At 48.3% G+C, this 24,777-nt stretch overlaps 1 protein-coding gene across 1 annotated transcript in view; it reads left to right on the forward strand.

Annotated features, from left to right (window-relative positions):
- Positions 1-6,927: 6,927 nt before the first annotated feature.
- LOC146783000 (transcription factor HES-7.1-B-like) overlaps positions 6,928-24,777 on the forward strand; it is a 92,345-nt gene continuing 74,495 nt past the window's right edge. Inside the window, exon 1 of the mRNA XM_085637460.1 lies at positions 6,928-7,229. Within this exon, the coding sequence (XP_085493586.1) occupies positions 7,149-7,229 (81 nt within the window). The 5' untranslated portion in view covers positions 6,928-7,148. The remainder of the gene's footprint in view (positions 7,230-24,777) is intronic.

Here is a 24,777-nt window from a genome sequence, read left to right on the forward strand (position 1 = left end):
GTCCCTCCCCCCCCCCCGCCCGAGGCCCTTTGTATATTGTGCTATTTACTGTTGTTTTATGACTGTATTATTGTGTATCTTGGATTCTAATCTCATAAAGAGATTAGTAGTGAGTATTTAGAAATAAATACATATATTTTAGATATAACTTGTGTGGTTCTCCTTTCATTTAGTAATTCAAGAGGTTATAATCTGGTAAACCAAGCTGCCTTACACTCCAAGACTTAGCCTGAAGGCTGGTCTCCATAGCTACCACTAGGATAGCTTTCAATAAAGGTTGTCTTTAAACCTATCATCAATAAGGGTTGTTTGGACTGGTGCAAGGTGCCACTGTAACTAGTGGACAGCAGATGCCAGGCCAACTTCTCACAGTGTCCACACAAATTAAACGCCCGCACATTTCCACACAATAAGGAGCGGTTGATGTACTTTTGGGGTTCCCACAGGTCCTTTTGTGAGTTACTCTGGCTGTGTCTGTTCTCTAGGGATCCATTTACTTAAACCAGGAACTTTCAAAGCCAGAAAATGGGCACTTCCTGATTGTTGGTGCATGTGCTATTTATCGGATGCGGTATGTGCGGTATTTACCACATGTGCTGAAAGACACACATTCAGTATTTAACCTATGCTGTAAATAGAAATTCCCTGGTACATGGAAATAACTCACAATCAATGTTGTTTAAAATAATACTCTATGTTAAACCTTCAGAACCTGAGACAATACTCTGTACGAATCCACCAGAACTGGTAACAATACTATATATGTGTTCGCCAGATGCGGACAGCACGTCAAATGTGGCCTCCAGAACTGGATACAATTCTCAATACCAACCCTCAAGTACCTGACACAATATGTCAAGTCTACAGAACTGAACACAATACTCCAGATGTGGTCTGTAGAAGTAGACACAACTCTCCAAGTGACGGCATCTAAGCTGATCACAGTTTTCAAAATGTGGCCTCCAGAAGTGGACACAATACTCAAAATCAACCCTTCAACGCTGGGCACAATATGTCAAGCCTACAGAACTAAATACAATACTTAAGATGTGGTCTGTAGAAGTGGACACAACATTCCAAGTGTGTGATTCTAAACTGGTCACCATACTCTTGATGGGGCCTCCAGAAGTGGACAAAACACTTCAAGCGTGGCCTCCAGAACATAAAACAATACTCTATGTGAATCCTCCAGAACTGGTCACAATACTCCAAGTACTCCCGGTGAGGGATTCTGAACTGGTCACAACACGCTAAGTACTCCCGGTGAGGGATTCTAAACTGGTCACAATACGCTAAGTACTCCCAGGGAGGGATTCTGAACTGGTCACAACACGCTAAGTACTCCCAGTGAGGGATTCTGAACTGGTCACAATACTCTAAGTACTCCCAGTGAGGGATTCTGAACTGGTCACAATACGCTAAGTAATTTAAGTATTCCCAGTGAGGGATTCTGAACTGGTCACAACACGCTAAGTACTCCCGGTGAGGGATTCTGAACTGGTCACAATACTCTAAGTCCTCTAAGTACTCCCAGTGAGGGATTCTGAACTGGTCACAATACTCTAAGTACTCCTGGTGAGGGATTATAAACTGGTCAAAATACTCTAAGTACTCCCAGTGAGGGATTCTGAACTGGTCACAACACGCTAAGTACTCCCAGTGAGGGATCCTGAACTGGTCACAATACGCTAAGTACTCCCAGTGAGGGATACTGAACTGGTCACAATACGCTAAGTACTCCCAGTGAGGGATTCTGAACTGTCACAATACTCTAAGTACTCTAAGTACTCCCAGTGAGGGATTCTGAACTGGTCACAATACTCTAAGTACTCCCGGTGAGGGATTCTGAACTGGTCACAATACGCTAAGTACTCCCAGTGAGGGACTCTGAACTGGTCGCAATACGCTAAGTACTCCCAGTGAGGGATTTTAAACTGGTCACAATACTCTAAGTATTCCCAGTGAGGGATTCTGAACTGGTCACAATACGCTAAGTACTCTAAGTATTCCCAGTGAGGGATTCTGAACTGGTCACAATACTCTAAGTACTCCCGGTGAGGGATTCTGAACTGGTCACAATACTCTAAGTACTCCCGGTGAGGGATTCTGAACTGTCACAATACTCTAAGTACTCTAAGTACTCCCGGTGAGGGATTCTGAACTGGTCACAACACGCTAAGTACTCCCAGGGAGGGATTCTGAACTGGTCACAACACGCTAAGTACTCCCGGTGAGGGATTCTGAACTGGTCACAATATTCTAAGTACTCCCACTGAGAAATTCTGAACTAGTCACAATACTCTAAGTCCTGTAAGTACTCCTGGTGAGGGATTCTGAACTGGTCACAAAACTCTAAGTACTCCCAGTGAGGGATTCTGAACTGGTCACAATACTTTAAGTACTCCCAGTTAGGGATTCTGAACTGGTCACAACACGCTAAGTACTCCCGGTGAGGGATTCTGAACTGGTCACAATACGCTAAGTACTCCCAGTGAGGGACTCTGAACTGGTCACAATACGCTAAGTACTCCCAGTGAGGGATTTAAAACTGGTCACAATACTCTAAGTACTCCCAGTGAGGGACTCTGAACTGGTCACAATACGCTAAGTACTCCCAGTGAGGGATTTAAAACTGGTCACAATACTCTAAGTACTCCCAGTGAGGGATTCTGAACTGGTCACAATACTCTAAGTACTCCCGGTGAGGGATTCTGAACTGGTCACAATACGCTAAGTACTCTAAGTATTCCCAGTGAGGGATTCTGAACTGGTCACAATACTCTAAGCACTCCCGGTGAGGGATTCTGAACTGGTCACAATACGCTAAGTACTCCCAGTGAGGGACTCTGAACTGGTCACAACACGCTAAGTACTCCCAGTGAGGGATTCTGAACTGGTCACAACACGCTAAGTACTCCCAGTGAGGGATTCTGAACTGGTCACAATACTCTAAGTACTCCCAGGGAGGGATACTGAACTGGTCACAATACTCTAAGTACTCCCGGTGAGGGATTCTGAACTGGTCACAATACTCTAAGTACTCCCGGTGAGGGATTCTGAACGGGTCACAATACGCTAAGTACTCTAAGTACTCCCAGTGAAGGATCCTGAACTGGTCACAACACTATATATGTGTTCACCACATCTGTACATAACTTCAGATCTGGCCTCCAGAACTGGACACAATGCTCACGATGAGGCCTCCAGATGTGGACAAAACACTTCAGAAGTGGCCTTCAGAAATTAAAACAATACTTTAAATGAAGCCTCGATTGCAGCTCATAATACTCCAGGTAAGGGAATCTGAGCTGGCCACAATACTCCATAGACAAGGCCGGACTGGCCAGCCGGGCAAGCGGGCAATTCCCCAGGAGGCTGGAGCCCCAGGAGGCCGGTACTCACACTTGGAGGCCTGTCCCCCCTAGGAAAAAAGGAGAGGTAGTTTCTCTAACTCTCCGTAATCTGAATAGGGAATTAAACAAACTAATCCGTGCACAGTACGTCGAAAGGGTACTGGAACGTGGGAAAGATATCGCTAGGTTAAAAAGAAAGAGAAGCAGACTTAAGCTAAAAATTAAAAGGGACAGGGAGGATGAAGTATGGATTAAATTAAGGGAATCTGCTGCTTATGGCAACATTAAAGATTTTTGGGCAATAATTGGGAAAGGATGTGGTACTCGCCACTCCCCTACTCCCACAGCTATACCAGAAGATCTATGGTCCTCTCATATCCGAGAATTATATGCAGGGAATGGGACCACAGGTGTGGATAACTTCATGTATGCTGCCCCTGATGACTCGGTTTTCTTTCCCTCTGAGAAGGAAATCGAGTTGGCTATAAAAAATATGCGATCCTCTGGGGCTATGGGACCGGATGAGCTTCCGATGACGGTCCTAAAACAAGACCCTTCAACCTGGAGTAAAATCTTGTACCCCCTGTTTAGGGCATGCCACCTTTCTAAACGTGTCCCTGCATCGTGGAGAGGAGGCATTCTGGTCCCTATCTTCAAAAAGGGAGCAAGGGACAGTCCCAGTAACTATCGCATGATTGCGCTCCTCGACTCCATCGGAAAGGTCTTTGCGAAATGCCTCCTGAGATCTCTTTCTGATTGGGTCGAGGAGCGCAACATCTTGCCGTTGGAACAGACTGGCTTCCGAAGGGAACATGGCACTCTGGACAACCTGACTGCCCTTCAGGTTATTACTGATAAATATGTCCAGGTGAGAGGGGGTGTTGTATACGCCGCCTTCATTGATTTCTCCACAGCGTTCGATAAAGTAGATCGGGGAACGCTGTGGAGAAAATTGGCGAGGATGGGTGTCCCTACTCCCCTGCTGGAATTGGTGCGGGCTCTGCACACTGAGACCTGGTGCAGGGTCTTAATGGGGGGCGAAAGGGGGCTGTCGGCCAAAATACCATCTCAGAATGGCCTTAAACAGGGCTGCTTATTGGCGCCCCTGTTGTTTTCCCTATACACAACTGACCTCCCTGCAGCTGTGTCCCATAGTGAGGGGATCGCACCGTTGATAGGAGGGGTGCCAATAGCCTGTCTGATGTATGCCGATGATGTGTTATTGCTTGACTTAACTCCCGTGGGTCTGGCTAATCGGCTTCAGGCTCTTCAGGACTTTGCTGGGGAGCATCATATGAAGATTAATATTAATAAAAGTAAAGTGATGTGTATTGCTGGTAGGAAGAAATGCCGATCGACAAATTTTGGTTGGGCTATCGGAGGGCTTAGATTGGAGGTCGTAACTTGTTATACCTTTTTAGGGAAAATATTCTCGGTCAATATGAGCGAGCATTCTCATATAGAGCATTGCTCCCGCAAAGCTCTTGCCCAAGGCAATGGGTTAAAGTCCCTCTACCTGGCAACGGGGAAAAGACATTTTTCTAGCCTTCTAGAAGTATTTAGAGCTAAAATCCCCGCAACCATCTTGTATGGTATAGAAATAATTGAGATAAAATATTGGGACTTTTGCCACAAGACTGAGGGAAAACTCCTAAGATCCCTCTCGAATCTTAACAATGCCTGTTCACTGGCTGCCTGCAGGCTAGATTTCGGACTCAGGAGTGCCTGGGTTCAGGGGCTGTGCGCCTTAATAAGATGGGTAGCCAGCTTAGCCAGAGCGAGAGAAGGAACCCTGCGAGTCTTACTCAAAAATGAACTTTTGGGCAATTTTAAGGAGTTCTCTAAACTTGTTAGTAATTTTAGAAGGGCTGTGAAAATCCTTAGACTGGATGAAAGCGCTCTCTTCTCCTATTCTCCCACGCAGTTAAAGCAGGTCCTCAGGGAGGCTTCGTGGGAGTATTGTTTTCTATCTGACAAAAAAACAGTTGGAGATAAAAGGAATGTGGAGCCGCTGATCTCCTCCTATAGGTTGAAACAGCCCCAACCATACGCCCTGTGGAACCTGCCACACGGGATACGTAGGTTTTGGTTTTTATTACGTTATGACTTAATCCCTCTTAACGTGTTGCTGTCTAAATGGCATGGCACTTCACCGTTGTGCAATCTATGTAAATTAAATAACCAGGACTGTATGCATGTACTTTTGATTTGTCCTATGTTACGTAGCTTGCGCAAGCGATGGCTTAAAGTAATTTGTCTTCGCCTCAGCATTGTCACTTTACAAGATTTTCTTCATGCACTTTATTGCCCACCAAATGAAATGTTCTGTGCTTATGTTTTTAACTTTTTTAAAGGATTTTTAGCTATTTATTAAATTCTCTGGAAGATTGTGCCGGCCCGGCCTTGTGGGACTGATGGCTTGCAGTGTACCTATTACGGTCCGAATACTATGTTTTTATAATTCTTGTACTTGTGATGACTGTGTTGCTTTGTCTGTACATGTTTATGTGGCCCTCTTTGAGAGCCAAAACATAATAAATAAAATTTGAATTTGATTTGATTTGGAGGCCGGTTTCAGCCTCTAGTAGGCGCCCTCACTCCAAACTTCACAGGTGGGCAAAAGTAAGGCCGGGGTGTGGGAGCGAGGACTCGCGGTGCCCTTGGCGGGGGCTGTGTAAAGGGAGGGGGGCAAAGTTATAATATTGCTGCTAATAAGGAGGTCATTGACCACAGCTCTTGCAACAAACTCGGTTGCCATTTGCCTCTTAAGTAATTGCCGGTTTTATTACCTAATTCGAAGTTATCGTCGTCAGGCAGGCTAAAAGGCGGAGTCGACTTCACCGAAATTCAAACTGGTGACCTGCAGGTTACAAACCGATCTCTGCAGCAGGCGCTGACCCCACGGAACTATTCTGCTGGCCCCATTGGCCCCGAAGACCTCTGTCGAGGTCAGAGGTCAGACCGTCCTTAACTGTCAGACCCCTCCCCGCAGAGGCCATTAGCCTAATCTCTTGGAGTGAAACAAACCCATACATAGAGACCCCCCCCCAGCCCCCCCACCCCTCAACGTGATCCAGTCTCCACTAAGTGAGACGTGTCCGAGAGGTGATTGACAGCTGCCACTAATCCAGCCCCTAAGACTTCCATCGCTCAGGGAGCAGTAAGGGTGAGGGTGTGTGTGGGGGCACGGGGTATTAAAGGGTGGGTGGAGATCGATTTCTGGCAGAGCGAGGAGAGACTAGAGGGGCAGAGCCTGAGGTGGAGAGGAAGAGAAGGAAAGGACCAACAGCAGAAGGAGGGCTAGAGGGAGAAGTGGAGAGGAGGGGGGAGCAGAGGAGGGGAGAGGGGTGGGTAATATGGAGAAGGAAGGAGAGTGAAAAGGAAAAGAAAGAGGCAAAAGAAGGGAAAGGGAAGAAAGGAAATAAAGAGAAGAGGAAGAGGGGGAGGGGAAGGGGAGAGAAAATAAAAGTGGGGCAGAGAGATTAGAGAGGAAAAGAGGGGAAGGGGAGAGACGGAAAAGGTGTGTAGAAAAGAAGGAGAAGGGGAAGAGGGGGGAAAACAGATAGTGGGAAAGGGAAGGAAGGTAACGCAATAGGGAAAGAAGGAGAGAAGGGGAAAGGAGGGAGAAAAAGAGAAGCTGCGAGGGAAAAAGAAGTGGACAAAAAGGAGGGAAGGCAGAAAATAGTGTAGGAAAATACAATTTAGGGAGAGAGAGAAGACGGGACAGTGGATGAGAGAAGGGCGGAGAAGAAAGATCTTGAAAAGCAGGGGTGACGAGCAGAGCTTCGAGGCGCTATGCCGGATCGTCGGGGAGAGGAGAGCGGCGCCTGCAGCTCCCGTGAAGACCAGGCCCACGGGATGACCACAGGCCGGAAGGTGAGGCGGGCCACCAGGGGTCCCCCCCACAAACAGACCCACTGGGAGGGGTACAGCTTTCCAGGGGTACTTTGGGAAAGATTAATTACCCCCCACCCCACTTTGCCCCTCATTTTCCCGAGACGCTGTCCTGCTCCAGTGCCCGACTGTACGCAATGCACAATTACACGTTGTGGAATGTGTTTTTTAAAATGTTTTACTTTGCTTCAAGATTATGCCTCCGCTCCCCCGTTACTTCTCCCTCCTCCCCTGTGGAGATTCCCTTTCCTTACACCCCCACAGAGTTTGGGGTGTCGTGCTCAGGGGCATCTTAAGGATTTTGGGGGCCCTGGGCCAAATGTATTTTGGGGGCCCCTGTTCAGGACAGCTATGAATGTATGATCGAGTTTCAGCTCTTTCATGCCCTCTTCAGGCGCACGCGTCCAGATTCTAAATGTGTTCACGTTTAATGTCCAGGGACAGTGATGTGTGTTTTCAATAGTGTAACACAGCAGCAGCTCATTAATATTACTGCAAATAATCTCTGTGACACATATGTGAGGTTCTGTTTTGATCTAAAAGAACTTTTTTATGGATGTTGCATGAAACATAAGCATAATATTTATTTACAAAATGTCTGTAATATGTAGCAGACTCTTATCCATCACCCACATTAAAAATAAATGAAAGGAAAATTGCATTTAGTACAATCTGTTTAAGAATTTTTCAAGGTCATCGGGGCAAGGTTCTCTGCAGAACAGAGCTGGCTCCATCAGGGGGCGCTTGAAAGGCTGGTGCCCTGGGCCACAGCCCACTTTGCCATGCCTTAAAACGTCTCTGGTCGTGCCCTCCTTCCCAACACGGAAAGGGTTTTACTCCTGCCTTTGACTGGAGTAAACGTCAGACCGTTTCAAGGGTGTGATTTTGTCTGGAGAGGAGTCTGTCAGCGCCACAAAGTAAACTCGCCGTCTCTGCTGAGCTCACTGTCAACTTACGCTAACCACCCCCTTTGGAAGGCAAACTGCCCACCTCTGGCGTGGGACGTACTCCTGCCCTTGACTGGAGTAAACCTCATATCGTTTCCAGGCTGTGAGCTTGGTAGGAGAGGAGTCTGTGAATGCCGCCAGTTAACTCCCTGTTTGTGGGTGCGCTCACGCCACGGCCAGCCTCGCCTTGGAGGGCACTGCCCGCATCTCGCGTGGGGTTCACTCCCTTTGTAATGTCAGGAGACCTTGGGGTGACATCACTCCGGAGGGGGGGGGGGGGGGGGGGGGTGACAGGATTTAGGACGGCGAGGTCAGCTTTGTGAAATCCCCGCAGTTGTAAATCCAGTCCCTGCTGCTGCGGCGGCCTCTGATTCAAGAGCAGAGCCCCCTATCCTCGGAATCCTGGGGGGGGGGGCTTTTAACAAGGAGGCCAAAGACAGTAGAGAGGAGGCCGGGCAGGAAACGCTCGGGATCAGAAGTGACCGATGTCCTTGGGTTCATGCACCCACTGCTGGCATTGGCATGAAACATGGATGTGAAACGTTTAAAACACATCAAGGTAGCTCGGTGGGTTGCGGGACTGCCACGGTTACACGAGGAGAACGGCGTTCCACCTACCAGGGTCAGCGTAGTTGGTTCACACGACCTGACCTAAGCCCATCTGAGAAGGGGCTCCCTCTGAAATGTGCCCTTCATGCAGCTGGTCATCACATGTGGGGATCTCACTTTTGCCTGGGGTCACGGCGCTCACTCATTCCCTCGTGTTCAGCGGTTCGCACCCTGTCCTGATGTTCCTACTGGGGCCGCTTCAGAGCGCTTTGAGGCAGGGAGGAAGTGTGGGGGGGAGGGGCTTGGGAGGAGAAGTGAGACACTGAAAGCCGAAGCCTGATGCCCGGCTCTGCCTCAGCTCGAGGTCCTCTTGAGCCCTCGAGCCCAAACCAAGCCGAGCCTTCATGTAGCTTCTGCCTGCCACCCACACTCTACCCTCGTGCACCGAGAAGGAAATAAAAACAAGCCTTGGCATAGCCAATAGGTCTCGCCTTTGGGACCTTATAAGTGTTTATTTATCCAGCACAATATCCTTGGTGCAACAACATCAACTGTTGCATGGCTAAACACTTCTAAGGTCCCAAAGGCGAGACCTATTGGCTATGCCAATGCTTGTTTTTTAAGGTCAGTTGGATCACCTACAAGACAAGGCTTACGTAGTAGTGAGTTACAGATGGGGCAGGAGGGAGAGCAAGTACTGTTCCTAATCTACATGGCAGAAATATACATTGTTGAGTTGTTCTGCTCACTAGCCTGCCACCCCACCCCAATTACTGTGATGGGTGCGCTGTGGTAGAAAGCGAAAGAGGTCCCGTCCTATCCCACTTGCTTGCATTCTGGTGGGATGCCTAAAGTAATTAGAAGTAACGCTGGTAGCGCTGCGCAGCGATCAGCCTACGCCACTCCTTGCAGCGGCGTCACTAGGGTTGGTGTCATCCAGTGCGGTAACTCATGGTGCCACCCGGTGAGGTCCGCACCCCCCACGCCCCCTAGTGACGCCACTGACTGCTTGTAGAGACCACTGTCTGCAACCCAGTCACAGGGAAAGTGGCGAGGACAAATCCGCAATCCTTCAGGAAAGGCAAACCCCCCCTCATCTTCGACATCGGCTACAAACTAATCAACGGCTTAGGGGGAAGTGATAAGCAGCACATATGTTTTTTCTTAGGGGTTCGTTTAACTGAGTGAGAACCCCCTCATTCAGACATTTTTGACATAGTAAAGAAGCTGGTTTTAGGCCAAGCTATCCTCCGAGGCCTTCGGCGCTCTGGAGTGGTGCACGGGGCGACACAAGCTCCACTGAACCAAATGACGTTCAATCAATCAATCATAGCATTTATAAAGCGCACTACATACCCGTGAGGGTCTCAAGGCGCTACGTTCAAAGTATACTCTGATACACACAGACAGAATTTCGAGTAGCAAACAAACACTGGCTTGCATCCAAGATTCATCAACCTGGTAAGTGCAGAGAAGGAAAAAAAGCTAAGGTTGGTAGATGCCCAATCCAAGCAATTGGTTAAAAAGTTAACTTCTCTTGAAACTCAAGGCGCTTTGCTTTTCGTATGTTGTATTTTGCTTCCAAATAAAACGGCTGCGCTGCAGAGTAATTGCTCAAAGTAAAGGCAAAGCGCAAAGTCCTAGTAGAGTTGATGATTTGCGAGAGTGGCTCTGTAATCTTGGGCGGTGACAACAGAGTATGGAAAATACACCGTGGCCAAAGCCCCCTCTCTCCCTCCGTAGAAAACGTCAGACAGCCAAAGGCACAGAACGGCGGCGTCCGCCGGAGTCGGCTCAAGGCAGGCACGGAGTGCATTCCTGAAATAGCGGCCAGAAAACAGATGCAGATACTTGCAGCCGCAGTCTTTCCATCCTCTTTACTGAAGCCCCCGCCCTCACATAAATCAACAGGCACAACACGACCTTCAGCACAGATCGAAGCTCACCGCATGGGTTTAGGTTGTGGAAAAGGATTGAAGCTCTAAACAGTGAGAAGCCAGTTGTTCCAGTGGTCTCCATTCCCCCCAAACTCCCCCACTCTCCCAAGCACTCATGAATCTGTTAATGCACTAAAGGGTGTAAAACATCTGTACGCTATAAAACGTGCAATATAGATTTAGGCTGGCGTTGCCCTTTTGTTAAACAGATAGGACATAAAACGAGCGAAGCATTTTGAAAGCGCCTGCAGGCAGCAAAAATTGCGCCGTAAAATCCACGAGGGATGGTAGATTCAGAGGGACCTTTCAAGGCTCCTCTTTCTAATTGGATCCATCTTTATTTTTATGAAATGTTTCCTGGGGACGGATCATTAATTCTAAACATTGGTTGGGGAAACAGCGGGCGAGGTTAACAAAACAAGACACCTCATTAGCATGAGCCCAGTACAAATACAACTGATGCGCTCTGCGTGTTGTACATGCCTAAGTAATAGGATACATGTTTGCAGTCTGTGCGCTCACATTTCTTTTCATATTAAAAGCAGCCACACCTGGATTAACCATGCATCGCAGAGTCTTAGATCATAGTACCAAGATAAAAGCTCAGTCTAAAGCCACACGTTAAGTCTTGCCTTATTTTACTTTAACAAATCTATCACTCAATTTCAAAGGTGTATGGGGTCTCATGTGATGCACAGCGTTCGCCAGATTCACTCTTAGAACATGCACTGAAGACGGAAGACTCGGAAAAAAGCTAAAACAAGCCCAGGGTCACGAGAAGAAAACCAAATGAAAAGCAGACAGCCGTAAAAAACAAGACGCGCATTCGTGAGACGCGCTCTGTGGTGGGGGAGGGGCAGAGGGGTGCCGCGAGGAAAGCCAAATGGCAGAGTGAAGCCAAAAGGAGTGAGGAGCAGAGTGGGGACCAAGGCATGCGCGAAAGTTAATTGAGGTGCGCGCGCACGCAATGGCTACCGGCAAAAGCAGGCTGGTGAGTGGTGTGCGATGTGCGTGCACCATGATGAGAGAGGAAAGCCATATGGTGCTTCTGCTCGTCATTGTGCGTGTAACCGCATGCTCTATGCCATCCAAAAGTGTGTGGTCGAACTTTTAAAAGCCCACACACTAAATGTCTGGCCAAGCAGCGCATGTGTTGGCTCAGGCGAGACCTAAACATTAACCTTTGATGTGAGACTGAAGAGGGAAAGAGAAACCCATCTAGTGGCTGAATTCTAAACAATTTGAAACCAGAAAACAGGGGATCAATCCCAGCTTCTCCACTTCTCCAAACTGTGTGATCATGCGCAAATACTGTATTTCACCAGGCCTCCTTTTATTTCATTATCGGGGATCAGAGCACCTTGAAATACCCGGGCTCAGGATGGGCTGTAAAAAAAATCCTCTCACGTTTAAGTTAATAGAATACAGCGTTGCATCAGTGCTCACCACACTTTTTACAACCACGGACCACTTTTTAGAACGACAAACTTTGGCGACCCGCCCACCTTTGAGGGACATGAGGCGGGGGATCTGTGAATGTTACTAAAGCATGGTGCGGTAGCGCACTATCATTTACGGGCAGCATATTTCCTATTGAAGTGGCCACTATCTTTGCGGCAAACATACAGTTTACTAATAAAACCCTCTAAGGGCAAAAAAGATGACGCGTGGGAATCGGGTTTCCGTGAATATGTATCATTTGTGCATCACCAAGTAGGGTGTCTTGACTGTTTTGTTCCATTTAAAATCTGTTTCCAAAATCCAAAACACTTCAAATTACAGATAAAATGTGCTTCATTTTTGCTTTTCTCACTGCTGAATGACTACAGTTCATTTACAGGTATGTACATTATGGTGCGTTACATCACACTTTGCTGCACTCCGGCAAGATTGTCACACAATACACTTTAAAAACTCCTCCCTCTTTGCAGCCTGAGAAAGAAAAGTGAACTTCAATCACCTGGGCAGCAAGTTATCAGGGGAAATATACGTGACCTCTGTCTTTGAAGCAGCGAATGGGAAAGATAAACTCAGAATGTAAAGGCATCTTTATCTCCTGCTCGGACCCCCCACAAGTCAGCTCCTGGCCCTCAGCTGGGAAACCCTGCTCTGTCTCCAGGAGCGTCCAGGCCCGGCGGAGGCACACACGGCTAGCGACTTGGCTTTTGGTTCACAAATGGCGCAGTCTCAGGGCGGAGAGGGAATGTTTCTTGGCTCATACTTAAAAACTACAAATGTTAACAAGTTGACATATACTCTGAGGTACAACTGTGAGTGGTTCCGCAGGTTAAAAAAACTGTTTTTGAAGAGATTTTATCCTATTTTTACATGTTGTTTGTTGCTCGAATGATATCCCATGCGTTTTTTGGCTCCCCCACCTCTAGCTGTGAGTGAAGATGGTGACTTCAGGGGAGGGGAAGGGTTTGGAGCCCTCACAGGGAGAAGGAGAGGGTTCAGAGCCCTCACAGGGAGAAGGGAAGTGTTCAGAGCCCTCACATGGAGAAGGGAAGGGTTCAGTGCCCTCACAGGGGGAGGGGAAGTGTTCAGAGCCCTCACAGGGAGAGAAAAAAAGTGTTCAGAGCCCTCACAGGGAGAAGGGAAGGGTGCAGAGCCCTCACAGGGAGAAGGGAGTGGTTCAGAACCCTCACAGGGTGAAGGGAAGGGTTCAGTGCCCTCACAGGGAGAAGGGAAGTGTTCAGAGCCCTCGAAGGGAGAAGGGAAGGGTTCAGAGCCCCCACGGGGAGAAGGGAAGTGTTCAGAGCCCTCACGGGGAGAAGGGAAGGGTTCAGTGCCCTCACAGGGAGAAGGGAAGTGTTCAGAGCCCTCGAAGGGAGAAGGAAAGTGTTCAGAGCCCTCGAAGGGAGAAGGGAAGTGTTCAGAGCCCTCACAGGGAGAAGGGAAGGGTTTGTAGCCCTCACAGGGAGAAGGGAAGGGTTCAGTGCCCTCACAGGGAGAAGGGAAGGGTTCAGAGCCCTCACAGGGAGAAGGGAAGGGTTCAGTGCCCTCACAGAAAGAAGGGAAGGGTTCGGAGCCCTCACAGGGAGAAGGGAAGTGTTTGGAGCACTCACAGGGAGAAGGGGAGGGGTCAGAGCTCTCACAGGGAGAAGGGAAGGGTTCAGACCCTCACAGGCAGAAGGGAAGGGTTCAGAGCCGTGGAAAGGAGAAGGGAAGTGTTCAGAGCCCTCACAGGGAGAAGAGAAGCTGGAGGGAATGAAAGGAGGAGAGAATCCCAGCCAGGACTGAAGACTGGGGGAGCTCCCCTCGAAGGAGAGTGTGATCAGAGCCCTAATATCTCGTCTGGCCTTTCATGCCTGACATTGATGGCCAGAGGCTGGCAAAGTGGGCATTGTAAAGGGGCCCCCACCTTCCATGACCCCCCCCCCCCCACCCGCCTGTGATCATTCTGTGCCCTAACATTCAGTTGTCACTATTTTTGAAATATTTCCTCTAAAATATCCCGTTTCCCTGTTGAAATGTTATTTAAATTGCATCAAAGCGTGCCCTGTTGCTGGGCCATATTGTGCATTAATATGTACTATTTGCCAATTTATTTTCCAGATAAATGCTGTCAAATACGGCTAATGAATGTGTTGTTCCTATACTGATTTAGCTACAGGTCGTGCTCGGTCATTGCACAGCAGTTCTGTCACGCAGGCCCTCGTGCGGGTCGGCTGCTGCTCCCACCTTGTCTGACACACACACGTCACTTGTCCCCGAGGATGCTTGGGGTCGATGGCTCCTCACACTCCGCACGGCTTGTGGCTACGCGTGGTCTGTGCACCTCTGTGGTGCGTTATATTCCATGGGTCTATGGGTTATACGGGAGCCGCTCAAGAGAATTCGATGTGGCAGGAGTTCGTTTTCAGGTTTTTTCTTTATTCTCCACTTATGTCTCCTCATTCTGCCCTCCGGTCCCTTCTCCTCCTCTACCTCTCGCTTTATCCCATCCTGACTCTCTCACTCGATCTCCTATCAGAATATGTTCTTTTTTTTTTTCTTCTCTTCGTCTCTTCTCGTCCACTTTTCCTTCATAATATTTTGTCTTAGTTTGCCGTCTTTCTTCTGCACACTCACTCCAGTCTTAAACCTCTCTCAGATGTCTCATTTCCTAGTCCAGGATGTCTCGCTGTGTTCTCCTGCAGCCTTCAGACTGCCGCACCCCACTCACTCTCAAACTCTGGTCCCCCTCTTTTTGACCCCAGCGCCCTCACTTCAAGCCCCTCGTCCCCTGCTCGCCCCAGTCGCCCGCCTCCATCCTTCTCGAGCTTGGAGTGTCTGAAAGGCGGGCGGAGTCAGGGGGGGTTGGAGGGCAGGCCCATTATAATATAACATAACGCCTATTTGTAATGTTGGCACTAAATAATAGATGTGTATTGTTACCCAACTCAATGATACTCATTTTATCAGACTTAGAAAGATGAAAGGCTGAGTGGACCCGCAGGGATTTGAACCTGTGACCATGAGGTCCAACACAGGTCCCTGCAGTGGGTGCTTTAGCCCACTGAGCCACAAGCACTGCATCGCAGACAGTAGGGATGAAGAACCCTTTGGAGGGGAGGAATGTTCCTGGAGGGGAGAGCTCCCTGAAGTCTGAAGGAGCTGGATTGATCCCTCGTCTCTAGCCTCTCACCCCGTGACCCCCACCCTCTCTTCTGCCTCTCACCCCTTCTTCAGTGTGTGGGGTCTCATTTCCAGGCTCTGCTTCTGTGTGTCTCTTTCTTTCTCTCATCCACCCGACCTCCACAGCCACTTGCCCTCCATCTTGCGACCTCCTCCCCCACTCATGGCCTCGTGCTGTCCTCCCCCCTCTCTTCAAATCCCTGATGCCTCTGGGGCCACAGCACCCTGTCCCCTGCAGCCTGTCTCCCCCCAGGAGGTTACATCTCTCCCATAGAGACACTTGCACCCCCTGCCAGTGCACTCTGCACACCTGCCTCTTATCTCCCTGCCCCCTCTTCTTCCTCCTGCATGTTGCCCCCCACCCTTCGGTCCCCTCTCTTCTTCTCCCCCAGCCCCGTCTCCTCCAGCTGTGTGGGAGCAGCCGCAGCCCTGGCCCAGCTGTGTGTAAACAGAGGCCATGGGGTAATCTCGGCACAGATAACAAGAGCTGTTCATTAAAAAGTGAAATATAACCCCCGCCCTGCTTCTCTGCGCCCCTGATCGTTTGTTCCGGTGTTTTTCCACTCAGTGTCAGTGGCCCAGGGCCTGACCGCTGGATTTCTGGTCTTAGGGGGAGCTTTCCTGTTATTCATTAGGTCTGGCTTGGCAACGCATCAATGCCCATGCCTTATGTGATCAACAGAGGAGGAGTTTTAAAAGCACTGCTGAGGGGGGCCTTGGCTCCGCCCAGGTGTTGGTAACCTGGAGTGCAGCATCTGAATGGGCTGAAGATGTCCACAAAAACAGTGCATCCTGGGAGTGCTTCCTGGGTGTTTCTCACACCCAACATGGCCGCTGTGTGAAAATGTAATGACACGGTCCACTCAGAAGCGTTGCTTTAATGTGGTCATTGGCAGCCGCCTGTGGCGGTTTTTAGGTCTCGCCTGACCCAGCGCATGCGCTGGTCTGGCCAGACTTTTAGTGAGGGCTCAAAAAATGCTACCATGGCCAGCCTACCGCTGCAGTGCATGTGCGTGGGCGCGCCCTTAGGAACAGAGGCACCATATGGCAAACCTCATCATGCTCATTAAGCGCCCGCGATCACTTTCACTTTTGCCCGCGATCACTTTCGCGGCGCCCCTTTGATGTTCTCGTTCAAAGAACATCAAACATCAAAAACATGTTGTTGTGTTAATGCTTTGCTGCGCCCGTTTGACTTACAATGTGCTTTCTCTTTCCACAAACTCGATGTTTGTGTTCCTTTATTTTGATATGCTTTTAGTATTACTGTCACACACACAACCACAACCACACACACAATCGCAACCACATGCACAACCACACACACACCCACAACCACATACACACACAACCACACACACACACACACAACCACAACCACACACACAACCACACACACAACCACACATCCACAAACACCCACAACCACACACAACCACACACACAACCACACATCCACACACACAACCACAACCACACACACACACACACACACACACACACAAACAACCACCCACACAACCACACCCACACATCCACACCCACAACCACCACCGGACCCACAACCACAACCACACACAAAACCACACCACGCATTGGCATAGCCAATAGGTCTCACCTTTGGTACCTTATAAGTGTTTAGCCATGCAACAGTTGATGTGGTTGCACCAAGGATATTGTGCTGCATAACTAAATACTTAGAAGGTCCCAAAAGCGAGATCTATTGGCTATGCCAATGCTTGTTATCAATGGTTGCAATGACCACCTGGGGCTACTTACTTGGAACATCTGTACAATCAGCTCAACATCTGCTGTCCATGATAGATCTTTCCAAGAACAACATTTTTCATAATGTCAGTACATCTGGATCGTGTGACAGCCAAACCCATAACTGAACATATTTTGTGAATTGTCAAGTAGTGGAAGGATCACAAACCGTAAGGTGCCCTGGGACTGAAGCGTTATCAACAAAGAAGAGGGTTTACCCACATCACCCCACAGGTGTTAGAACAGAACAACAAGCATTGGCAAAGCCAGTAGGTCTCACCTATGCAAGAAACACCCTCTCCCCCCCAGTTTTACTGACCAAGCTACGCCCCTGCTCAACGGGTCTGATGCAGGGAGACATGTCACGGTGTACCCCTTCTAATGCTTTAACCCTGTGTGATAACATATACTCTACAGATGGGCCTGTCCCTGATGGAGCAGGAAAGGCCCGGGTGCCTGCTGTAGACATATCGTGATGTACCCCTGGGTCGTGCTGTAGATGAGTACTGCGTACCCCTAGACTCCTGACACCCGCTCTTTTTAGTTGTGTGCATGCATGGTGTTCGTGTACGTTCTTCCATGCCATCATATGAGACTGTCTACCATGGCGCTGGCGAGACCCCATGCGCCACTGTACATGTGTCACTGTGATTGAACGGATTCCTGTCATTGCTACTAATTTCACTGCACTGTGCACTTTCTGAAGCGGTCTCCACGTGCACTTTTGGGGGGGCACTATGTTACACTGAGAGGTGCCGGCAGCCAGAAGGCTAACACCTATCAGCCAGGCTTGCGATTGGGACACACTACATGCCGGACTGACTGCCCTCCATAATCACATCTCAGGCCCTACAAAACGCATGTTACGCACTGACGCACTGCGTCATCGGTAAACGCGCGCCAGGTGCACCAAAATGGCTGCCCAGGAGGCGTGGCACGCGGCAAGAAATAGGAGAGCGAGCGGTGAGGAATGGAAGAGTACGCTCAAGTTTAAAGAGGTCTACTGTGTTTGGGCAACAAGTATCCCAGAATCTTCGACTGCAAGAGTAGTGGGGCAGAGGAAAAATAACTAAGTGGTCTATTTGTTCAATGGATTTTGGTTACTTCTAAAGACTCTTGTTGAGCAAGTAAAAACAAATAGACCAGTTTGTGTTACCACATTTACACCAGCATCCAATTCAATTAAAAAAATGATCAAAAAGAGATGGCATATACTAAACAGCGCCAGGAAACAATGGGAAACCCCCCTTTTTGCGTTCAAACGCAACAGAAACCTACGGGACGAGCTGGTACATGCCCAGATGACCACAAAGGAGGACACTGAACAACCTAGGCTCTGGGACCAACCACGTGTAGAGGGTCACTTCGCCTGTGGTGCGTGCAACTCATGCAACCTCACCAAGAACATCAAAGAGGTAGACATAGGCACAGGCAAATCCTGGCAACTCAGAACATTCAGTAATTGCAACACGGAGAACGTTGTGTATCTTCTAACATGCCCTTGCACGCTCCAGTATGTGGGAATGACAACTAGGAAGATAAGAACCCGCATCAATGAACATCGAAGCACGATCAGGTGTAAAAAAACCAACACCAAGTTGACTCGACATTTTTCAGAAAAAAACCATACAGAAACAGACCTTAGCTGGACTATACTTGAGGTCATGAAAAAAGGCAAATCTGACCTCACCAGAGCACTACATTTTAGAGAGCAACGATGGGTCTACCGCCTCCGTTCCCATGAGAAGGGCCTCAATGATTACATCCCCTGGCTACAGCTAACACGATAAAAAAGGAACAATGTACTTGAAATTTACCATCCCTTGACCATGATCTATTTTTTACCCAGACTCACGTGGCAAGCATGGTCTGGGCGCACACACAAAAGAATAGATACTATTGCCACCAACACCATAGTGGTCCGTATCAAACAAGCCTCAGATGCCCCTTTCTACACTTAACACATCACGATTAAACCTCTCCCCGTGCGCCACCATGCTGCAGTGTCTAGTAGATCACAGACGCTCGGCGCACACATGACCAGCCCCGTGCCACCTCTTAGAAATGTAGTACAGCTACGTTTTACCATACTAGCTACAGTGACCACACTACCATCCACACCTCCAGCTGGTTCACAAATGAAGTTTAGTCCGTGACGTCATATGTCGCACAGAGGAAAGTTGCGGATGTTTGAGTATGCATGTGCTTATATATGCATTTATATGATAAAAAAGAGTTTGCCTTTATTAAGCGGCTCATCGCTACTTGTACGCACCGCTTTTTTCCCCCCCAAATGTTCGGAGCATTTACCATGACGCCCGCTCCAGCATGCTATCGCTACAATCTCTGTCTCCATGCCAACCAGCCACGCTCCAGCATGCATTGATATTACTTTGTGATCTCATCATTTGAGCCACCGCCCCTGCCGAATTGCAACCAGGGCAAGCTACGTACGCAATGCTCTACACATAACGCTATCACCGCACACGCTCCAGAGGGCACTAACAACAGTCTCTGTCCCTATGCCAACAACACAGCCTCAAACAAGTTTTTTCCATTTGATCCCGTCATTTGGGCCAACTCCCCCTGCCTCACTGCAACCAATGAGACAAGGCGTAAGAAGTCCACATACTTCGCAACCAATGAAACCTCCCCCTTCGATTACCATCTCCTGGCACACCGTCGCCTGTTCGGGCTTGTCGGCATCGACCCTTCGCTGGAAACGCCCACTCGACTTTCCACGAATAAGGCTCGTATCTTCAAGAATTATACACGCCTACAACCGACATCTTTTCTCCAGGCGGTGATTCTCCGGGACACCGGGAAACGCGCACATGTTAACGCTTATCGCTAATTACTTCAATTAAGCATCCGCGATCCACCTATATAGACTACGCCCGCTCCCTGCCATTTCTACATTCGGGAGGACCGGGAGCGGACGTATAGGATTCGGGATGCATCCATCACATGTCATAGTAAGAGTGTGCTTGAACTGAAAGACCAGGGAGTGTGTGGTTATTTGTACTTGTGTGTATGCCCATTTACCCCATGAGAATTGAATGGATCACTACTTAGTTCGCTTTGGGAGATTTCTCTCAAACCAAAACGCTTTTATGAAGTGTGGTTTTTCTATGTTTTCTTTTACAGAGGAGACAAAAACTGTGGATTCCCTCCGGCCCCTTCACCCATGGGACAAGTTGTCCATTTAACTAGGGTAAGACTGGCCGCAGCGCCGCCTGCCACCATCTTTAAAGTTTCACACAAGTGTACACAATTAGAGTGCCACCAAGTCACGTACACACCATTTTTCACGCTTAGAAATCAATGCATGCATTGTCTTTCTTCCTTTTTTCTTACAGGTACAAATGACCCAGCGAGTTACATTAATCATTATTTCCCATATTTTTATTTTAGGCTTCACCTTTGGAAGCAGCTATAAAACGGTGAAGTGTGACCAACGCCACACTCACACAGTGGTAACATCTTACCAACATTTGGTAAGAACGGAGCCCCTTTTCTCATCTCTAGGTCCTGATGAATGCCATGGACCCAATTGGGCCGCTTGGGCAGAAACATGTCGACCATTCACTAGACGGTAGGGGACACTAACCACCCCAATCACCGTCACATTTTCATTTTAATATCATATAGTTTTCATTTCACATTAAAAACGCCTCTGACTATGTTGGAAAACGAGGCAGCATCTGTGAGGCCTGCACAAATAACATGACTACATTTGTCCTTCACTGGGAACCAAACACCCAATTGTAGCGCCTGACTCTCAGAGGGTAGCGTTGCAGAGCAGTCTGAGGCTTACTCAAGGGAGGTGGTGTGGGCTAGTAATCGCCATTTGCTGGTGCACACAAATAACACTCAATAATTGATTGTCCAGTCTGTACTTTGCTTTATAAAAGTAAGAGTACATTTATTAAACACACACCCTACTCAATACCATGCACCAATTTACAAATATACATAAGCTGTTGGAATTACTTTGTGACATTGCATAACATCTCCACCCCTCCCGCAGGGGGGGTGGGGTCTAGTACCACCACTCCCATGTATGCACATCAACTTGCCCCCAATGCAGTTAGTTGAACATAACCTGGAGCGAGGGCCCTGCGCACTGGCACCATCCCAGTGGCGACCCACCCCATTACCTCAACCAGCATTAACAAGCATTTGCAATGCAACAGGTCTCGCATTTACCTGAGCATGAGCTAATGGCATTGTAAATAAAAAGGCGTTTTATTTATGTTTTGTTTTTTGAAATATAAATAAAACGCATTGTCATTTACAATGCTAATAGCTTAAACTCGCGTAAATGTGAGACATATTGCATTGCAAATGCTTGTTGTTACCAGTCATTGGTACATGCTTTTTCATCCTTGCCTCATCTGTCGACGTTCCATTTATAACCAAAAATTATTCCACCAGTTTATCTACTCATGTTCTGTATTTTCTGTTAACTTAGCTATCTGACACATGCTGGTGATCCAACATCCTTAAAATTATTAGCTGATTTTGCTTCAACCACAACCATAAATGTTTTCTTAATGAGCATTACTAACCCTAATGCTGCCTAGGCGAGACCTAAAAAAATATGTTTTGTGGTGCTAAGAAAGCAGTTTATATTCACTTTATGCTGTGTAAAAAGCATATTTGAGGAAGGTTGTTAGCAATGTATGGTTTACCACATTTTGGAAATCAAGCATTGGTTTTGTAGCCATGAATACAAATTAGAGACTGAATATTTTTTACATTTTGCATTTTTTCCATCAGGGAGCAATCACAAGGAGGCAGTGCCACCTATCGCACCACCATAAGTTTAAGATGTGGTTATAAATATATGGATCTCGGGAAAAAGAGTGTGTGTGTGTGTGTGCGAGAGAGAGAGAAAGAGCGAAAGAAAGAGAGAGGGGGAGGGAGAGAGAGAGGGAGAGAGAGAGGGGGAGGGAGAGAGAGAGGGATAGAAAGAGATGGAGAGAAAGAGAGAGGGAGAGAGAGAGAGGGGAGAGAGATAGAGAAAGAAAGAAAGAAAGAGAGAGAGGGGGAGAGAGAGAGCGAGTAGAGCGAGAGGGAACGAAAGAGAGAGAAAGAGAGAGGGAGAGAGATAGAGGGGGAGAGAGAAAGGGAAAGAGAGAGGGAAAGAGAGAGGGGGGAAAGAAAGCTAGAGTGGGAGAGAGAAATAGAGAGAGAAAAAGAGAAACAGAATGAGAGAGGGAATGAAAGGGAGGGGAGAGAGAGGGAGAGAAAGAGAGGGAGAGAGAGGGAGAGAGAGAGAGAGGGGGACAGAGAAAGAGAAAAAGAGAGGGAGAGGGAGAAAGGGAGAGAGAGGGAGAGAAAGAGAAAGAGAGAGAGTGAAAGAAAGAAAGAGAGAGGGAGGGAGAGGGGAGGAGAGAGACAAAGCACAGTGGGACAGCAAGAAAGATGGAGAAAAGTCATCATGGAAGAAGCGAGGGGGGAGAGAGAGAAAGAGTGGGAGAGAGAAAGAAAGAGAGTGGGAGAGAGAAAGAGCGAGAGAGAGGGAAGGAAAGAGAGAGAGAGGGGGGAGAGAGAGAGAGGGGGGAGAGAGAGAGAGGGGGGAGAGAGAGAGAGGGGAGAGAGAGAGAGGGGGGAGAGAGAGAGAGGGGGGAGAGAGAGAGAAGGAAAGAGAGAGAGAGGGGGGAGAGAGAGAGAGGGGGGAGAGAGAGAGAGGGGGGAGAGAGAGAGAGGGGGGAGAGAGAGAGAGGGGGGAGAGCGAGAGAGAGAGCGAGAGAGAGAGCGAGAGAGCGAGAGAGCGAGAGAGAGCGCGAGAGAGAGAGAGAGAGAGAGAGAGAGAGACACTGACAGGGAAAGAAGAGGGAGAGAGAGAGGGGTAGAGAGAGTGACAGGGAAAGAAGAGGGAGAGAGAGAGGGGTAGAGAGAGTGACAGGGAAAGAAGAGGGAGAGAGAGAGGGGTAGAGAGAGTGACAGGGAAAGAAGAGGGAGAGAGAGAGGGGTAGAGAGAGAGCGAGAGAGAGAGGAGAGCTAGAGGGAAAGAAAGAGAGAGAAATGAAGGGAGAGAGAGAAAGAGAGTGAGAGAGAGAGAGGGGGAGAGAGAAAGAGAGAGGGAAAGAAAGAGAGAGGGAGCGGGAAAGAAAGAGAGAGGGAGCGAGAGAGAGAGACAGAGACAAAGGGAGAGAGAGAGAGAGACAGAGAGAGAGAGAGAGCGCAGTGGGACTGCAAGAAAGAAGGGGAAAAGTTATCATGGAAGAAGAGGCTGAGATAGGCAAAGAGAATGAAAGGTAATAAAAGTGGAGAGAGAGAATGGCGGGAAAAAAATTCCATCTAATCCCGCGTGAGCCGTTTGTGTGCCTGTCTGGCTGATCGTATGCGTGTGTCTGTGTGAGCGAGAGAGACGATTGAGACACTTCGAGGACGAGATATTTTTTAGAAAAAATTTGGGATGCTTTCTGTGCGCATTTCTGCTTGTGTCTCTGTGTGAGTATATCTGCCCAATGTAAACAAACAAAAGAGGAATGGCCTCAAGAAGCTGCGACGTCACCAAAACAGGAAAATGTAACATAACCTCGTGTTTGGCCTTCAGTTTTTTGTAACGAGTTAATAATCCCTTTGTTTATATAATACATCGATCACGTGTTTTGATCTGTGCCGCCGTTGCTCTAGACGTCATGATTAATGTTCCTATTCCAAAGTGTGTTTCAGCAGATGCTGGTCGCAGACTGACCACTGGCCCAATGGTGCTAACAGTGCTGTTGCCAGGCAGGCTTGGTACTTTAAAGGCTTCTTTCTTCCCCTGTGTGACCCCTCTCTCCCCTGCACGTCTTCGCACCGCTCTTCATTAGAATAATTAAAGGTTACTGTCTTCTCCATGTCACCTTGTAGAGAAAGGCTGGCCTCTCAAAGACACCCCTTCCACACCATACTCCCAGTGTGCAGCTGCCTCCAGCCTGGGCCTCTTCGTGTGTTTTGGTCCTCTGCTGCTGTCGGCTTTGAAATTCAGCAGCCAGAGAGAGAGGAAAACTGGAGATGCACTTTCAGTTTATTTAATAAACCAACTCAGTATTATGCCAGTTGCAGTGTAACGTCATAACAATCACATATGCATTCTTTACATCTGGCTAACTGTGAAAAGTTTTCTGTCTTGTCATCAAGACATACATGCCTCTACATCTGATGCCATCACATTTAGTGATCAGCGAGGCTGGTAAATACTTAATGAGACGTGCACTCAATTCCCCGTACATAATGTTGGTGCAGTAGAAGCCCTTGTCTCTTCATATAGTTTTTCTTAACAAAAGTGATCAGCAATCACTATTTATTCTTTTACAGAAATTATTGTACATTCCACAAGTTAACCGCGAAGTGACAGAATCTTGCCAAATTGCATAACGGGAGCTTGTTAAAGTGCGGCCGCGAAAGTGAAAGTGATCAAACATCAAAGCGGCCGAGCGGCCGCGAAAGTGAAAGACAACGAGTGCTTTCAGGCTGCCAAATGGGGCGCGCGCCCGGAGCACATGCACTGTAGTTGGCGGCCTGAAAGCACTCGTTTGCACTTCCAAAAGTGCTTACTATAAGTCTCGCCAGAGCAGCGCTAAAGCGCTGTCTCAGGCGAGACCTAAAAAGGGGTAAACCTGCCTTGGTGACACATGACCCTGACTGAGCATCTCCTACTGACCATAAAGTATGCACCTCTATATCTTAAGGGCTAGCAGTCTGGGGTCTTCA

The sequence above is a fragment of the Triturus cristatus genome, chromosome 12 (genome assembly GCF_964204655.1).
Source record: "Triturus cristatus chromosome 12, aTriCri1.1, whole genome shotgun sequence".
Classification (NCBI taxonomy): Eukaryota; Metazoa; Chordata; class Amphibia; order Caudata; family Salamandridae; genus Triturus; species Triturus cristatus.